A 20420-nucleotide genomic window follows, 5' to 3' on the forward strand; every position below is an offset into this window, starting at 1 on the left:
TTAAAGGAAAGTAAAGAAAACCAGGAAATTATCAGAGCTCATTATGATATGAATAAAAACATGATTTCAGCATCATATAATCTTCCGTTACCCTCTGGGATCTGTATGTAGCTAAAAATAAAACAGTGAGTTACAGTATTTCTGGTACTATAGAATGCCAGTCCCTGTAAGGCATATTTAGTACTTTTGTTTGTGGTTTGGTGTTGGTGTTTTTTTCTTTCCTTCTTTAATTATTCATCTCAGTGGAAAATTTCAGTTAGTACAACATTCTCTTTAAAATAAAGAGAAGATTTCATCTCTGGAAACAGACTACTCAGGGGATCACAAGATCCCTGGCATTCCAGGGTTTATACTCGTTAACCTCCTTACAACTGTTATCAGGGGACTTTCCATGCTTAAAGAACTAAACAGCTAACACTTTCAAATGCTGGAATGTCACTGATGACAATGAATGGCTTTGGACCTGGAGTGCTGGAAAGCTGCCAGTTCTCGCCAAAGATTTGCTGAGTTTACCTTGAATTCTTGGACTGGATTCTACATCCTTGTATTCGGATTTCAGGATTTGGCACTGGCCCATTTGTATTCCTAACAGTAACAAATTATGCAGTTAAGAATTTCATACTGATTTAAGAACCTCAACTGACAGTGGCTTCATATGACCCGAGAGTTCTCAGAACATCATGGAACAAGTTTTTCAGTCCTAAGCAGATAAAAGTTACTTAAATGCAAGTTCATATTTGATTTGACTACTTGCTGGATGCATAGAAAAAAATAATGAACCAGATAACACTTCTGAACCTACAGACTATTACTTGTTTCCAGGAATGAGGAAGATAACTCCATTAACCTTTAGCACCTTTGGTTCCCAGGAAAGCCAGCATGGCCATCACAGAGGGCCTGTGTAGGACTCTCCTACTGAAACCTGCACGGAGCTGAAATTCAACTCAAGAACTGTTGGGGAAATTATTGTTATAATAATGAGACTTAAATTTTAAGTTTGTATTATCATAAGACTTCATACCAAAGTATCTGGAGGACCCCTACTGAGTACTGATTGAAGAAATAAAAAAATTAGAAACCTACAACTCTTGAGACAAATTAATATATAGGCTGCCAAGGAAGATGCACCCAAGGCTAGATGGAACTCCATAACCATACACTACAGTCCTGCAGGCAGGTATCACTTTATTCCAATTCCTATACAACCCATTCATTATCTGGAACTTACTAGTTACCCCCAAGGTCTCAACATCATTAGATGAAAACCAGAAGGACTTGTACACAAACTTATGCTGGCACTAAGTAGCATATTACAATACATTACTTTCAGAATGCACCACCTCTGTGAGATATTTATTCAAAATAACCCAAAGACAACATACTCGAAGAAAGGATTTGCACAAAGCCACGGAATATCTCTTAGCAAAAGGAACAGAGCACAGGGTAAAGAGAGGAAAAGGATGGGTAACCTTTGAATATATGTTTGGCTGCACAGATAGTGGGGACTAGGTCTACAATTATGTAAGTATTTCATTGGAAAATGACTCAGACAAAAAGAAAGATGTGTTTAGCCACTAAAGGACAAAAATAAAATTGCTAAGAAGTAGTGAACAAAAGCAATACAGCTCAGCTTTTTACATGGCATCTCTTAATGCACTGTATCACAGTACTGTGATTTAGATTAAGGATAAAAGCAAACAAAAACATATTAAATCAGCACTAGTAGAGTCCTCTGAATGGTTTTGGCTGTACATTTACCAGTTATATTTGTATAAATGCCAACACAAAGATCTCAGAGCACTAGGCTCTGTGGATAAAATATCAAAGAGTATCGAAGAATAAAAGTCCCTCCAGGTAATGCTACCAAAAGTTATATTTTTCAGTGGCATCTATGTGGATATCTTGTAAAATTTCACTCTGGATTGACAGAAATTGCAGTTTCCAAGAAGCACTTACACAGTACATAGTTATGAAGTGTCATCAGCAGGCTGTGATAACATGTGATAAAATAGCACACTACTATTTCTTTCACACAACAACATGTAGGTATTTCAAGAAACTACCTTGCTGTTTTATTTGAAATAACCAAAACCTATTTGTTGATACCTTAAAATCAATTTATACCAGTTACCTACACACAGAGAGAAAGCATTAGCTTTTTTCATCTCTTTGCTGCTACTATCAGTGTGTAAATTGAGAATTTTGTTAGCCTAAAATTTTTACCAGGAAAGGATAAAGTAGAAAATTTCTGTTTTAACCATCATCCAGTCACTGAGCTATATTTTAAGTACCTACACAATGAATGTTTACTTCTTAAGTTCTATAGTAACAGGGTTTTTTTTCCAAACAGAATAAAAGGATCACATTGTACAGCACTAAGGTAACCAGAAAGCCATCTGGATAAAATAAATAACAGTTAAGGTGTAATTTCTCACTAAAACTGAGCACTCACAGATCCATCTGAAGTCAGACTTCAGATATCTCAGCACGCTTAGAAGTCCGAGACTTCAGAGCTCCTTTAACCTGCAGGGTACTGCCTATTTCTGCTACACTGATCAACCAGTTCCAACCTGGACACTTCCTTCCTGGTCTAAATCTATTTGTGGTCTAGCTCAGCTCAGACCAAGATGCTGTGAGAGGCTTATAAAGGGGGAAATAAAATAAGAATGTGAACAATTTATTCTTCTTGTGGACAAACGACCTGAAGGCACATATCTTAGAAGATGATTACACTACATCATGATTTAATGTACCATGCATGCCCAACTCAATTGGCCAACACCAGAGTAGCAAAGTTTTGAGTAACATTAAGCATTAGCCTGCCATATACATTGCAAATAACTGTCTCAGACTCTCTTTGCAAAGTAGAATAGCCTGAAATATCATCAATCTATTTCTCATGTAAACATAGATAAACAGCATCAAATCTTCTCTGACTTCTGGTAACCAGTCTTGCCAAAATTCTGCTACTAATCAGGAACTATGAATTACACTCAATATAACAACAGGCCTCCACATTTTGATGCTCACTTCTAGGGAAAAAGAAAACAAACAAAACCCCAAAACCAAACAAAAAAAAGCACATACACAAAACAATTTCCAAACATGGAATGATAGTCTCTATGTAATTTATTGCCATGAATACCTCATTCTGCATTGGGATCATAAACTTCAGACAAGATGAAAGAAAACAGCATTAAACACCTAAGTTCAAAAACATTGCACTGAAGAATTAAGTGAACTCTATAACACATCAACAGGCACATTGATTAAAGAAAAAAATCACAGCATAGGAATGGCCTAGAAAGGCATGAATGCACCAAGCACTGAAAAAAAAATTATGTAATATTCAACATTTTCTTTTCACTATCTTCTCACAGACCAGCTACTTCTGTGATGTATACTGCTCTCATCTTGCCACTTCTTTATTTCATTCCAGTCTTGAAAAGCTGTGTTAAATTTCCCAAGGGCTCATCATTCAGTAAGTATGCCTGTTACAACGTACTTACATGTCTCTGCTATAATAGCTATCTCTACAAATAAACCACATAAAATTCTTAACAAATCTACAATTATATGAAAACAGAAAAAATTATTAAAAGCCAATGAAATACATTAAATGACTGACCACAGCTTTTATAGTCATTTAGCTGCCAAATTCTTCCTTACTGACATCTAATCAATTGATTTGAGAGGTTTCTAGAATTCATCCTATCTCCACAAGTGAGAAACATATTTAATTGCCTATTCTTGTATGCTCTCCACAATCTAGTATAGACATCAAACTCATTGTAACACTTACTCTGATGGAACAGCACCTCACTAGAACACCTAACTTTGGTATAACTGTTCATAAAAGATTTGGTCACCTTTTTTAATCTATATAAACATGTATTTTACACATGCATATTTATATAGACAATGGAAACATTCAGAGAATATAGTTGGGCAGAGAGCAGAATTGTATTGCATAGAATTTTAAGATAAACATATTTACTTCTAAGGTGAAAAGAACTGAAAACTATAAAAACTTGTCAAAAGAAGTTTCCTCAAAGTAGAATGTGAATCAAGCTATTAACTGGCTTCAGTTTGACTTTACAATATGAAATAAAAATAAGACTAAAAAGTCAAATAATTTATTTCCTGGCAAAAAAAAAAAAGAAAAAAAGGAAAAGTTCCAGCATCATCTCTTCCCCTCCCCCAGTTAATAAATCCAGTTAAACAGATAGTTTTGTAAATATTCCAGTTTGGCAGAACTATATTTTCTGAAAATTTGTTTATTAAAAATAGATTTCAAATTTCTCCACTATGAAAAGACAACCAAGATTTATGTAATCTTACAATTCACCTAGAATCTTTCACTTGAGGGTTGGAAATTCAAGTGAGACAAATGAGACAAGCTCCTTCCAATCTTCATGTGAAATATTCTTGTCATGGTTTGTTGGGGTTTTTTTAACCTACAAGAAAAGTGAAACTTAATCAGCAAAAATTAAAAGCACAGAGGATGCGGAAAAAATTCATAGACAAGGATGGAATTTGACTTAAAGGTATGTAATGAGATGGTTTTTTTTTTTTAATTTTTTCTAAGCTGGATAAGGATCTAGCTACTAAGCTCCTAAATTCACAAAAAGCTCTACGGCCTACTTTCACCATTTCTTTTAAAGTCATGCCAAAAGGCCCAGGCACCTGCCCTGCTCTCATGAAATACGTTTCCCCAAAGATCATGCATTACAAGTGTTCTGTCAGATACATACTCCGTAACACAGGCAAGGACACAGAAATCATGTCTAACTGGTGCCATAATAAAAATGGAATGTGTGCTAAGGAGCCTGCCAAACTACAAACCCTGCACTGCAAATAGGCACCATCCTTTAATCTCTTCAGTGCCATTTCTTTTCTAATCTAATTCACTTCTTCCAGCATTTATAGTATTTACTTTTTGCATGCCTCCCAAATCAGGTAATACAATTCAATTTTTACAATCATTTTTACATTCCTATCCCAGTGATGCAATGACTACATTGAAAGTATTGCAGAGAAGGTAAAGAACAAGATAATTTTGGCAACAAAAATGTCTGCATAGAGATTTTGTATCCTTCTTAAACATAAATTTGGGGGCAAAACTGAGTTGACAGCACACCTTTCACAATTTTTAGTTCTGATAGAATTTTTCCAAGTTTAGAATAGATATACTATTTTTCTGAAATAGTGACTTTGTTTCATTTTGTTCAAACATCGTCAAACAATGTATTTTCAAGAAAAAACATAGAGCGAATTGTACCTTGTCTATAGGATGGATTACTAATGTCCTTACAACATTAATAATTGTCTTACTAATAATGAAAAAAGTTAGCTTTTTAGCAAAGCAACAGAAACAAGCATTTCAAACTATCATGTTAACCCTTTGACTTAAAAACAACACTACAGAAAAAGTAAATAATCTGACACCAAGATTAGTCTTCTTCTTGGGATGCGTCACAAATTACATTACGGGTTATATAATGCATTATATGTTTATAGGCTCAGATTCTTTCACCTGTTCTTCTCCCCTGTCATTGCTAGCACTACCAGATGGGTCCATTTTAGATTTCATTAATTTACCCCATCTCCTAGGATTTCAAAGAAATAAAGTACTGACAAGAACCTTGGTTCTTTCCTTTCTTGGATACAGAAAAAAAGTCTAGACACAGAGATATTTTCCTTTTAAGAACAGAATACAACATTCACAAATAAATATCAAGGGAGAACACGTGCTGTTCAAAGCAGCTAAAATAGTACAATCAACAAGCATATGTTTAGCTAGGAACCTTCCTAGATTCTAAAAGTAAATTATTCTTTAAATCCAGTGTAGATACAGGTACTCAAAAACTGGGGTTATTTTAATGGCAATGGAGCAAGCATATTCAAAGCATCTGCATATAGATAAAGTGAATACCGTACACTGCATGTGAACCTCACAGATTCCCTTCTTGTCGTCAGTCGTCATTCCCTCTACCATGTTATTTTTCTGTTCTTAAAAATTCCTCAACACACTAAAGCTAAAGTTTCATTTCACTTTTTTCTATTGTTACTAGTTTTATTCTCTGCTGATGTAAAAATAAATCTTCAAGAAGGGAACTTAGTATGGTGCAGCAAGTTTTTAACCATCTATAGTTCTTTAAAAATAGTAACTGCTCTAATGGACTCACAAACCATATTCCCTTCATAAATCTAAAGGATGGCATGAGTGATGTACATCAAGGAAATTATCTGCTTATCTTGATCACCAGGTTGCTTTATATGGACTGGGGCAAGCAAGTTTTTTCACAACCCTCCTCCTCTCCTGGCTTTCTCCTTATTATCTGCTTTCAGATCATAAGATGTATGAGGCAGAGGCTCTCCTCCTTGTCAAAGCTGGTAATAGGATCTGGCATAACTAAGCCTGCAAAACCGCGTGGCCTTTGAATACTACAATAATAAAAATAGTTCAGATAGGCCTTTTAAGTTGCCTAAGTCCACTTCTGAATACACAACGCTCCTTGTATAGAGTGGAACATTTTAAAACAATATCCTAGAGCTCTAGTAATGAGTTTTCCCACTTGCAGAAAATACTACCAAAAACCACAAGTCTTTCAGCCCTCTAAACGGAGCTTAAATGGTGCAGAAGCAATGATACGCAGTGCAGGAACAAACTTTACTTCAACCATACCAATATGAAGTACAAGCCAGCTTACAAGAGTGCTCCCACCTCTCCAAGTCTATCTCCATAACAGACACAGTGCACCTCTCCTGATACTAAAACATTTTCATAAGGTTTTAGCTCCAAGTGTCACACAACTACACAAGAATCTCAGGTTTTTCACCTTCAGAAGCCTCGTCATATGCTTAAGGAGTGTTGAATCAAGACTATGTAACCAAATCAGAAGCCTGAAGTCAGAAGACAAATAGAAAAAACTTTAAATCCTGAAGAATCTGTGTTGAGTTTTTTTAATACTTACATCAACGGAGCATTTTCTACGGGATCTGCATCGAATTAAACTAGCATTTTAATTTAAAAGCATTGATTTTTGTTGTAAGAAAAGAACAATCTGATATTTTAGTTTAATATAATATTCTTTTAAGTTATTAGAAATGAGCCCAAATAAACCAAAATAAGCTGATCATGTAAAAGCTGATATCCAGGAATCAACACTAATATAATTACAGGAGTGAAAAAAAACTCTACTTTCACTGGTATTAATGGCCAAAACACTGCTATAGTCTTAAAACACATAATCTGTTCTGAGATTAAGTGAACTGTCATTTCCATCAGCTCTCAGAGCACATTCTCCTTTACCTACAACGTTACAGCCAGCAATTTTAAAAGTCATGGGCATTATGTTTCTTCTATAGAAGTTAACACAATAGCCTACAGTTACATACCATTTAAAATCCAAAGAATATTTTACAAACAAACAGAAACTACAATCTTACATTCACTGCTGAAAACAATCCATTCCCAGGACCGAAACTATTCATCCCAAGGAAAAGACAATTCAGTCTGAGAAACAGTTATAGAAAAAGCTCACATTTAAAATGGTTCCTCTACTTGTTCATAAACACTTTGTACTAAGCTGAGAGAATATAAATACAGCGAGACGCAATCTTTAGAAGTCTATTTATCTTGCCAGAAGCTTTTCTGAAACTTTTACCTTTAATTGAGCTATCATTACTTTTCTCTCCACTTCTAATAAGTGTTTTGAAAATAAAAGCTCTGGAGCTCAAGTTCGCAGTGATAGGAAAAGCACTCTGAAACAATCTGGGCACCAAGCTCCATCACCTGTTGTCTCAGGCTAGATCAAATAGACAAAAACTACTTTAACAACCTGTCTCAAATGCATTTTCTTCCCCCTCAGTCAAGACAAGTAATAATATCTTTATTCATACAGACTCCATATACTTGCCAAAATTCTCAGAAGATCAATAAAAAAGAAGTGATTTTGGAATACTTACACTGAAATTAATCAATAGTTCTGTCACAGCCCAACATCTGTAACATTTTATGGCAGTAAGATGCCATCCAAAGTCACAGTCTTACCGTCATTGCCAGCCTGCTGGTTCATGGTCCCATCCTCAGCAGCCAGCCCACCAGCCCAGGGCAGCCTGCCAGGGCAGCACAGCTGGGGCACAAACAGAACACCCGCAAGCACAAGCTGAACACTGGAGTCAGAGTTAAGGCATAAAAAAATAAAGAGATCTTTGGAAAAGCAGTTATACAAAGCTGTACGTTGTATGCTGGCTTAAAGAAAAAAAAAAAAAAGCCAGAAGCATAACAAAAAGCTCATCTGGCATTCACCCTAAAAAACATCACTAACTTTACCTTTACAAGGAGCAAGACACAATAGAAAAGCCTAGGAGCTCCACAGGCTCTGTACTTCGGCATTTATACCCTCAAGACTAATCTAGCCCAGCTGTGGGGACTGAAGCCATTAACAGGTGGAGCAGATAGGCGTGCTCCTGGAGCTCATCTTCCTCAGAAGTTTCACCTGACGGGAATCAGCTGAACCAGACTGGAAAGCTAGAGTTTACGTTCGAAAGTGCATTCCTCATCCAGCTAATATGTTAAAGGGAACAAAACTATATCCCCCAAAGGACATAATGAAATTAATTATTTAGCATGCTAAAAATGAAACAACCTCACTTGGAAAACTTTCCAGTATTCAACTTCTATCTATGAAACCCTTTCTTGCCCAGTAAAATGCCTAAAACCACTAAAGATGTTTAGGATCTGGAGTACTACCACAGTGACAGTCACAGCCTGTCCTCAACATAGCTCAGGTACCTCACAGCGAGTCTCTTCTCAGACTTTAAAGTCTGGATTTATTAGCACTGTCAAACCACCACCTCAGGATGGTTAAGTCCAGTCTTAGAAGACTAAATCAAAAATACTGTTGCCCCACAACTTGCTCTGATGGATTAAATTTGTTTTTTTAAAAAGTGGTTAGCTTCAACAGGCATTAGGTCAGACCAGGTATGGTTTACATCACCTTCGCTTCATACCAATCATAAAGTAGCTGTAAACACAGCATAACACGGCTCAGACCCTCCACAGCAACAATTCTGCAATCAGGCATGCTCTAAAATGAATCAGTACTCCCCTGCCGCTCAAGAGCAGACAGGTGCAGCATAGTTAAGGGCTGAATGACAGCCTGGAGCTCTATCCACCATGGTCCCATCCCCATCCCCTCCAACATACCCACCCACTCACCTGCACCCCTTAAAACAGTTCCTTATGTAACACTACCCACCTCTTAACCAATACTCAGCAATAACCCTGACTGATCATTAGTGAAGGATTTTAACAATTAGTAACTCAGCAGGTTACTGCACCCGATGCAAGTCTGGCATCTTTCTATAGTAGCTTGAGCTGTTGCAGGCAGAAAAGTTAGGTATTCAAAAGTGGATATTGTATTTTCTGTGTATAAAAGCAAACAGACAAGCCTAGAAATTTTGGTTTTGCTTTGTTGTTTAAAAAAATAAGTAAATGTTCACCCTAGAGGTTGAACTATTTTCCCCTCTACAATTGTGAGCACAATTCTCTTACTCGACCACTCTGTATAAGAAAGAAAAGTCTCTAAATCACATTTCTGCAATTAATTGTAAGGATACGTTTTCTTAGGTATGCAGCTGGCATAAGAACAAGATTAAGACCTAGGCACTTTAAGGCCATTAGCATTTCTCACTTTAAGTACACAAACCCAACGCAATAATTGTATGGACAGTCATAAAAGGCAAAAGTTTATACACAGAGCCTTTATTAAAGCACTGTAGCCTGGAAACAGCAACGTGTTCTGATGACCCCCACACTTTCAACATGGGTGCATGAAAATATTTTTTTTAACTTATTAGTTACTAAATTCATTTCTACAAGCAATCACCTTGAAATAAATATTTTTTATTAGAGGGCTTGTATCAACCTCTAAGGTAAAAGAAAATCAAAATTAGAGTATTCAATGTTAAAGCAAGAGACGCTGCTGCTTTAAAGAGCTTTTAAAACAGTGTGTAACTTTACACTGAAATACGTTCTCCTATGTTTATATATACAAGAAAAGAAGCCAGGAGATTAGGTAAACCTACTCAAGTCCAGAATACGATGTGTAAGGTCAACATTAAAAAGAAAAAGGCACCTGGATTTAGCTATTACGTTCATTGACAAATATCTAAAGAAGGAAATGAGTTTTTCAAGAGCAATACCTATTTCAGAAACCATCTGAAATTATCACTGACTCTAAAATCAAACTCCTTATTCAGATCTTAAATACAAATTTTGTTGTCTAAAAATTTGTTTTGTGCAAGTGTTGACTTAAGTTCCACATTAACCTAAACAACTGCTGTGTGTTTTCTCTAAAAATTACGCACAACTTAATAACAAGCATAATGCCATCAACTGGAAATCAGAAAAAATCAAATGTTTTTTTCTTCTGCTCCTGGAATCACATCTTATCATTCAGCTAGCAACTCAAAGATACCGAGGTTTTCCTGTAGTACATATCATTTTAAGTTAAGATTAAAATTTCATCATTTAAGTCATATAGGTAGAGTCAAAGCTTCACACTTTGGACAGCATTTTCTATTTTTAGTAAATTAAAACTTTATTATATCCTGAGGACGCATTCAGCAAAGCAACTAAAATTATTTTCGCAACTGTCAAAACTGTGAAGTTTTAGTGTTGTTTTCTTTCAGGAACGACAGATCTATAAAATGAATTTTGCTCTTCTGACTCCTGAAAGACATCACCATAACTTACAGATATAAGGCAGAGTCAGAGGAGGAAAAACAGCATTTAGTCAGGTAAAATTTTGTATGGCCTTAAACCAAAACCCAGACCCTCTCTCAATCGAAAACATCATTCCTTAAGCATATAATCCTTGTCCTTCTAAAAAAAGCCCAACAAATGGTGACAATAAACTTGTCCTGCAGACAGCAGAAAAATAACATTACAGCAAAGGAGGCAAGGAAACAAGTTTGCGTTACTGCTGAAAGCCTTAAGTGATATGAAAATAATGTGAACAGAAAACCAGCAGTCCACTGTTTCTGATGCTGAAAGGAATCAGAAGCCTTTGGATATAAATGTATTGAGAACAGAAGAAAACTAACACAAAAAGCTGGTAAAAACTTCCTGCATAAAATCAATTTATCAGAAGTGTATAATTAAAGCATTAAAAAAAATCCCCTCATGGGAAAAATGTCTGCACTGCACATAGACAGATCCTGCAATATTTTCTCCTAACTAGGCTGGTCTTGTGATGAAAAGGAAAAGTAAAAAGGACTTTTTTTTCCTTCAGCCCTTAAAACCCAAGTAGAGTTTATCAGCTTCCTTATGAAACAATATTTATAGTATGATAATCTAGAAAATGTAAAAACATCACACAACATCTGCCTGTTGATCAGCAAACTCCCTTTTCAAGAAAATGATGTCAAATCACTTGTAGCCAAAGGATTCTTCATGATATCTGAAAGCAGCTGAAGTGCTCTACACCAGCTATGACCATTATAGGTCAAAGAAGCTTGTAACCTGTTTCAAGTAATTTCTGTCCAGCAGAATACCTGTGTATAATCACAACTAAAATGACTATAATAGAGTTCATACTAGAAAAAAAATAGAAGATGCTTAAACAAAGAATCATAATGTAATCTATTTCACTTTATTTTTGTAACATTAAGGTCACCATAAGTATCTCTAATAATGTTTCCCCTGTACTTAAAATAGATAATTAATCCAACACCAGTAGTGCTAATCTCATTAATAATAGCAAATTTAGAGTGAGTCACCTTTTTAGTTAACAAATAAGAGATAAACCGTTACGTAAAAATGCAAAAGATAACAAGAAAAATGAAAGAAAAATAACAAGAAAGAAAACGCCAAATATTTAGTCAGCATTTGCTTGGACAAAGGGGAACAAAACTGTATTGTAAATTTATTCCTGGGCATACAACAAGTAATAAAAATACAACCAGCAGATCTGTATCTAACAGTTACAGTGACAAGTCACTCAAATTCTGGCCCAGTTGTTGTGCTATGCTACAGTTGTTTATGATGTTACACTACTTCTCAACACTCCTCTGGCTGGTGATGAGATTTGTCCACTATAGGTTAGCAGTTCTGACACTTAAATGAGGTAGTGAAGTTAAGGACGTGCAAAGGGATTCCTAGGATGCAGGGCTGCAGGTGCACACGTGTCCCTGTCCTGCAGGAGATCCATGGGTCAAGGAACTTTTGCCACTTCCACTACAGGTGCACTTACTGCGGTTCTAAAAAAGAGCCAATATTTGCCGTTGCACATCAGCTTGCAGGAGAGATACTTGATTGGATATTGTTTGTAGTTCAAGCATCCAAATTTTGATTTCCAAGGGGCCTGGCAGAAGGTGTAAGTCTTAACTGGAATGGAAACATATCTTGTGTGATTTTTAAATATTATGTTTTCTAATGTTGAAATCCCAGACATAATGGCCAGAAGTCAAGCAAATACACCTCGCTACAATAAAAGAAAAAAGCTTTAAAAGCTTAAAATGTTAACACAAGAATCATTTGAAAAAAAGGTCTGATTCACCTAGAACACTATGAACATCTAGGCCTGAGTCCAAACCATTGAAGTTATGATGAAGGCCTCCCTCTATTTCAACAGGCTTTGGATAATGCTCTCCGTTCTGTAACTCTCACACAGACAAATACATGCAATATATCATCTCAAAGCAAACTGAACTCAACACATTTCAGCGGCAGCACATTCATTTAAGCAGAGCCACGCATACTATATATGGGAATAAAGTGTTCCTCTCAAGATGCAAACCCAGTGCAGTCTCAGGCTATAAATACCATCGGGATTCAAAATGGGCCTTTCCTGACCAATACATCTCTGACAGGCACGGAAGATAGGTATCTTGTTTTCTTATCTATTCATCCAGCTATATCATTGGCAAAAGCACTAAACAAACTTCCACTGGATATCCTCCTTCCCTTGTCACCCAAGATGACCTATGTGCCATAAACAGAGTACTCACAGACCATGAGGTCCAATCTGGAATTTGTGCATTAAGCCCAGTGTAAAGTTGGTACAAACGCCAGCCTAGCCTTGTGATCTAATACCATTTTGCACTCACTTCACAGGGCGGGTGCAAGAGTCGGGCATTGAGCCTTCAACCACGTAACAGCATATGAACTCGTTAGAGAAACACAGCATTATATGATCATTTTTTAAAGTGTAGTCCCTTTCCTTTCGTCACTGAAATGATATGTGGGGGAGAAAAATATTTTTTAACCATTAACACCCATACATAACATTTCAGCAATCTTTCCTGTAGAAAAAGAGTTTTATCCACTGTGTCCTTCTCAGACTTCCAGTAATTTGGTAGTTTTCTTACATGTAAAATCATAATCTTATGCACTGTGACTAGGCATGTTTAATAGAACCAAATGGAATACCCCATCCCCTAATTTTCTCCAGAGTCATTTATGTTTACATCTCAGTAGGTTCTCTGGAAGGTCTGTCCTACAATCTCACCCTAAAGAATGCCTCACTGCTTCTGAGTTACAGCCCAATCTTGCGAGGAATTACTACCAGCCAACCCTGAAATTCACATAAATTTTTTGTCAATCTGAGTTGCATTCCACAGAATAGCAGAGCCAATCTCTGAAGGAACAATGACCATGCTCTGTATTTTGCCTGCTGCCTAGAGATTACTGCTTCTTTTTAAGATTTGTCCCAGGAAGGGCACTCAATGACTAAGATTCACAATCCATTTTCTTGCAGTTAGTACTGGACAGATATGGAACATCATTGCTTTTTTAATTATAATCATTAGATCCTGTCCCTGCAGAGATTATACTTAGGACTAGCATGCTCTAAATTTTCAGTATTTCTATCTCTGGGGCTGTAAACTGTCCTCGTTCTGCATTCAGAAAACTCACCGCATCAAAACTGAATATATAGATCATTGTATTTAAAAGCTTTTTGTTCCCTATTACAGGCATTTCTTCTATTGAGCTAAACCGGAAAAAATTGTGAAATCAATGGTTCCAACCAGCACTTGCAGATTTGCAACGTGCGAGGGTTGCAAATTCCTTCTAAGCACAGATTTTCTCCTTAAATGTATGTGTTGCAAAGCCTTGAAAATAAGTATGATAATGCATCAAATAACATTTCGGGGTCGAGATTGTTGGTTTACAGCTTAAATCCTTGTCCATACATTTTCTTTTCTGCATGCATAACCAGTTTTAGCATGTGTTTATAAATGTGAAATCCACTATGAGCTCCAGAGAGCTGAAAGCGTGTACTCTTGTCCACAGCGCGGGAAACAGCAGCGCACACCTCTCCATATCGGTGCCTTTTTCACTTGTAGAAACGCCATCTGCAAAGAGCTGTGCGTACCTTTCCCTTCAGTCCTTGACCTCTCCACCACGTCCATCTCTCAATTGGCAACCTGTCCGGTGGGACGGTCACGGAATAATTACGCACAGACCACCTGACGGCCATGAGACAGGAAAGATTCAATGCCTGGAGCCAGGATGCGCATGTGACTAACAAGCAAAATGCATTACAGTCCGCTGCTAATCCCTTGAGCCTTCCAGTTGTTCATACGCTTCTGCTTGATACATCTTCGAGAGAGTCAAGGTGAGGTTTCCACACACAGACTTAAATGAAGGGATCTCCTGCGTTCCGTGTCCACACGCACCTTCCAATCTACTCTCGTACTTTATCAATATATAGTGCCTTGTTTTGAGTTTGTTTAATTCTATTTGGAGAGGAGGTTTATGCAGGTATTGCTAGGAAATCAGCGAACCCAGGTGTATGAGAACCAGTTTGTAGAAACACTTCTTCTTTTAGGGAAAACTTAAATTTTTCCACTTAGAAATTTTCTCAGGCCTTAGAGGTCTGGGTGAAAATTCTTAACTTCTCAAAGAAGACTTCCGCAAATATTGTACTTTCAGCAAATATTTCTATTTTTCTATTCAAAACAAATGGGCATGTTGACGGTTTCTACTGACCAAATCTACCACTGCACACTTTATTAAGCTTCCAAAATATGTAGATCAATATCAAAGAAGGCTATTATGGCTTGTCATTTCACGCTAGCAACTTCTGTCTATAATCATAATGTAATACCATTTTATATGTATACGAGTCCAGAGGGAACTCACGGGGAGGAAAAGCTCTTTAAAATACTGAAATAATTCCAATAGGAACATAGCACTCAAGATACATTCTACCAGCAAGAGCCTTGAAGGCATCAGGTACATAAGGGGAACCAAAGGAGCAGTGAGCATCATGCTCTTCAAAAGAGTACAAATTTCAGTTCATTCTGCACTGGTCAGCTTCAGGAGCCAGCTGTGCCCCAAGCTTGTGCTCCCTCTTTCTACTACTGCTCCTTCTTCTTGTTAGAGTTTGTTCGAAGCCAAAATATACCATCAGGTAATGTCAGTAGAAAATGCAAAAAATAAAAATGCAAAAGAACTACAGATTGTATAATGCACATTTAGCCACTATGTGTACTTCACCATGCACATTTATTTATTTTTCTGCTGTTCTCAGAAACAAGAGCAATGAATGGTGTCAGAGTCCAGCCCACTGAATTTCAATCTCACATTCTACTTTTCATATACAAAGAGATTCCTCTTTGGTCAAGGGACAAAGAAAAAGCAAAGAGAAGACAAGTTCTTTAACAAGATCTAAGCATTCATTAAAATGTAGAAGTAAACACTGAGGAGAAAAACAGCATTTCTTGAGTCTTTACAATATGACTGTAGCTAATTTGGAAGAATTACATCTAAAATCACATACCATATTAAATATAGGAATATAAGGGCTTCAATTGTATTGACTCTCACATTATATGAAACACTGACAACATTGGTCAAGATTTACATTCTTCTTTTTGGCAGATTTTTAAAAATGTCATCTCACAAAGTAAGCACGGAGTATAAAAATCCTAAACTTCAGCAATCACTTTTAATACATGATTAATATTAATGTTCTATTCATATACAATGACATAAATTGGATATGGAAAAATGAAGGGGTAACGTTTATCATTCTGTTACCAGAAGTTTTCATATTCTTGACTTAGAGAATCTTGACTTTCTTATCTCCAAGAAAAAAGAAACTGTAGCAAAATTCATTCCACAAAGTGTTGAACTGTTTATATCAGATTTTAAATTCCAACCTTAAATTTAATGAGAAAAGGAGAGAAAAAAAAAATCAAACAACTGACATTCTAAACCCTTCTATAGAGATATTAAAAAGTGTTACATTCCAAAATCAAGTCGGCAATCACTGACAAATCTGAGGAATACAATGTTGCACTTAGAGCAGGAAATAAATGAAACTTTTTTTAGTTCCTTACAATAACATATACGGACAAGAGTGTTAGCACAGTAACTCTGTGAATTATTCACTATATGTAATTCACATATATACATGAATTATTCAGTAAAAAGCCACAGAAAGCAGAAACCAGAAAGATTTCTCCTAGCACACTCACTGGACCACTCTTCACATGGATGGAGAGACAATGTTGGATAACCCAACTCTGCTACAACCTGCGGAGCAGCGCGAGAGGCAGCAGAGGGAAGGAAAGGTCCTAACATGCAGAAAACTTCTTCAGTCCTGCAGCAGGAGGAGCTGCTTCTTGTAAAATTGCTTTTGCTGGCAGGTCCAATAGAGTCGACATAGCGTATATATGCATTCACATTTTTCACCTGCAGCCTCAGCAGCCTTTCCCAAGTTACCACTCAGCACAAAGCATGTTTTTGATAACAGCAAAGTTTAAGACATTTCCAGTTGTTACTTCAGTTAGCCTTTATACCCTAAATACCAGAAAAGCATTTTGCAATAACTAGTTACTCCTTCCACACACGGAATTCCCTCCAGTTCCCTGTTTTAGCATGGGAGGAATGCAGGATCAGCCCTTTAAAGTTCTTCTTCACTAAAAGCTTGAAAACCCTTACAAGTGGAACACACACAACCTAAAAGAGATGTCTATCTCCCCCTTACCTGCAGAGTCCTTAATCCTCCTGCCCCAGGGAATGATACCGAAGGGCCTAGCTACTTCAGGTTTCAGACATGAAATAAATTTTACAACCTGACATAGCCACAGTACATCCAATCATTCTGACCAGAAGTGTTGGAACCTCTCAATGATACCTGTTATTTAGTAAGCTGATACAATTAGCCTACGAGGTTTTAAAGACAATTTGGATATGGCTTTCTGTACTGGTTAAGAAATGAATGATCTGTTTTAACTGACTATGTCCCAACAATGGACTATCAGACCAATAATACCCACCAATACATTATGTGTAAGAATTCTGTGTACAAGTCTCTAACTTTTCATTCTCTCGAGGAAAGCAGCATGAGGTGATAACCTGTAGGATTTTCTTTTTCATCAAGATCCCTGAGAGCCCTTGCCAATTTGTTTCATCACGTGGAAAGGAAAATGCTAAACATATACAGAAGAAATTGAAGGTAAGTCTTAACTACCCATTCATTCTTGAAAATCACCTTTTAATGTTATAGGAAATGGTGTTTTACATGACGCACTTCTTGTCACAAATTCATTTGAGCTTTGTCATCATATCCGGCTAACATCTCTCTAAGAAAGTTCAGGTTTGGTTTTGAACAAAACAAAAAATGCCTATGGAGAAGTGATACTGCCTAGTAGGTTTCCTGAAGCTTAAGGTTGAGTTAAAAGCTTTTATTTATCCTTATCTCTAGCAATCACTTCTTCCATAGATAGGCCAAGTTCACGGTAACTCATGTTCTACTTCCAACTGCAACATAGCGGTTCGTTTCTGCAATCCGAACCGGACGCCTACCTTACTAAATCCAAACAAACAAACAAGTACTGTAACTTCTCACACTCTAACTTTGTTTCTGGTTTCCCCTAAGTGTTAGATCCTTCGTACAGCTGGGTTATGTGCTGTATCAAGTGTGTTTAAGGGGGAGGGGAGAGGAGAAGGGGGAAGACAGCTCACTGTACGTCAAAGCAAGCCAGCAACCTAGCAACCATATATTAAAAGGTGTGTGTGTTTTTGTGGGTGTCTGTGTGCCAGGAATAACTGAAGCAGATATTATTCCATTTGTAATCCAAAAAATGTGAAAAGGGAAGGGGAGAAACTCCAGCTGCTGGTCTATTTTGGGGTCTGTCAAATCCACTTTCACAAATACAGAGTCTTAACACTTTCTATTCCATTTGTTCTTAAACAAAACTGAAAGTCTGGACCTGAGCAAGTTCTTAGCTTTGGTTTGAAAGAGACCCTTCAAACCAGGAGCCGACCTTACTTCACGTACTACGCTTTCTTCCCGCTGGTAATACACAAAAATCAAAGCGGCAGAGAGGTGCCTCAAAGATTTTGCACTTAGGTTAAAAGAATATTGATCTATTCTGTTACTTATGAATGCACTAAATACTTTTGATAGCTACACTTATCAAACAGAATTGTCAAAGATTCTTGGGGAGCGGAACTAGCTTTAAAAAGGTTTACCTGAGTGGGAAGTTTGCCTTTTAATTTTGCCAACGTTTCTCATTCCACAAGAGAACTGAGAGTTTAGATCGATAAGTAAGCACTCCCACCCCGCCATCATATGTGGTCCTGAGGGTGCGTATCAAGTTCAGAACAACACGGTCCCACGTGCCAGCGTGTGCCTCGCCGAGAGGGTGAGCCCACACCAGATGTAACTTTCGTGCCACCAGATGAAAGTGCAGGGTGGAAGGGAGAGAGGGGGACAGAGGGGCACGTCTCAGGGCTGCACCCAACACTTCACTCCTCCAGCCACGCTCCCCACGTTGCGGCTCCCAACAGCCCGTGGCAACCCTACCACAACAGCACTCTGCCATGCAACAACAGCCCTACGGCGTCTCCTCCAGTTCCACCTCGCCCAGGTGTCTTGTCTACGAGGCTGGGCTCCCACTGCTCCTCACCACCACCAGCACCGCACCAAACCATAACGGGCACCAGGACGGGAAGGGGAGGGGGAGTTACCTTGTTTTTGACTCCGCAGTGGCAGCAGACAGTCCACAGGTACTTGAGGGTCCTCCACAGCAGGATGATAAACAGTCCCCCAAAGAAAGTGACCATGGATGAGGCGAGGAAAGCCCACCACATGCGCTGTCCGCGGCTATCGCAGGGCACCTCCATGGTCACCGGGATGATGAGCGCATCCATCTTGGGCACATTGACGGGGGAGGAGGACGAGTCTGTGTTGAGATTGTTGGCGTTGATATTGTTACTCATTCTAATGCCGCCGCCGCTGCCGCCCGGGTAGGAGCCGCCGCCGCCGCCCGCCGCTGCCATTTGCCATAGCTAACAGCGAGCCGGGCGCGCAGGGGCTTCCGAGAGCTCCTCCCGCCGCCAGCGCCCCCCAAAAAACCCATCACCAGCCATATTGCTGCTGCTGCTGCCGCCGCTGCTGCTCAGCGGAAAAAGAAAAATAACAAAAATAATAATAAAAAAAAACCAACCCGAATCAAAACAAAGCAACCAAACAACCAAACAACCAAACAAAAAAAAAGAAGATGAAGAAAAGCGACCGTACAATCCCCGGGTCCCTCTCGGGAGCCGACAGGCCGGTGAATTCCGAGCGTTCTCCTCGTACGGCGAAAATAATGCAAAAAAAATTAAAAATAATAATAAAAAGGTCGTCTCCTCCTCAGATTCCCACCCCTTCCTTCTCCCGCATACACAGCCCCCACCCCGCCCACCCCCAAAAAAATCATCCACCACCACCACAAACTGATGCCTCGGAGCGTCTCTCCAAGATACCCAGCGCTGCAACCCCGCTGGCCTCAGCGGGGATCTCTCAGCCTCCGCCGCGGATCTTCCCGGAGGTGCTCTGTTATTATTGTTATTAGTCTTTAACTTGTTATTAGCGACACTCGGTCCCCCCCGCGCACCCTCCTCCTCCTCCTCCTCCTCCTCCTCCTCTTCCAAGTCCAGCCCTTCCTCTCTTCTTCCCCCTCGGTGCCGGCAGCAGCCTCCTGTGGCTCCTAATTCATCCTCCGCTGGCCCATCTGCGTGCGCGCTGCCGCCGCCGCCTCCTCGCCCATCCTTCAGGAGCTCCCTCCAGGGCCCAGGCTGTCGCTCAGGCTGTTGCTCCCACACGCGCAGAGGCGCCGCTGCCGCCGGCTCCCCGCCCCTCCCTATCTGCCGCCGGGGGACGCGACGGCCCCGCGCCCCGCGGGGAGAGGGTGCCGCTCCGGCCCGGGACTCCGCGCTGCCGCCGCCGCCGCTGCCGCCGCCGCCGCTGCCGCCGCCGCCGGGGGTGGGGGCGCCGGCTCAGGCGGGCTCCGGCTCCCGGCCCCCCATGGGCAGCGCCGTGCGGCGGCGCCGCGCTCCCCGCCCCGCGGCTGCTCGGTCCCGCTCGCGGGGCTGCCGAGGCACCGAGCGACGGCTCCGGAGGACGGCG

General features: G+C 39.2%; 1 protein-coding gene across 1 annotated transcript in view; it reads right to left on the reverse strand.

Annotated features, from left to right (window-relative positions):
• KCNMA1 (potassium calcium-activated channel subfamily M alpha 1) overlaps nt 1–19922 on the reverse strand; it is a 518368-nt gene extending 498446 nt beyond the window's left edge. Inside the window, 2 exon segments of the mRNA XM_086616846.1 lie at nt 18998–19302; nt 19907–19922. Of these exon segments, the coding sequence (XP_086472972.1) occupies nt 18998–19249 (252 nt within the window). The 5' untranslated portion in view covers nt 19250–19302; nt 19907–19922.
• Between the last annotated feature and the right edge of the window lie 498 nt (nt 19923–20420).

The sequence above is a fragment of the Tauraco erythrolophus genome, chromosome 9, assembly GCF_009769465.1.
Source record: "Tauraco erythrolophus isolate bTauEry1 chromosome 9, bTauEry1.pri, whole genome shotgun sequence".
NCBI classification, from domain to species: domain Eukaryota; kingdom Metazoa; phylum Chordata; class Aves; order Musophagiformes; family Musophagidae; genus Tauraco; species Tauraco erythrolophus.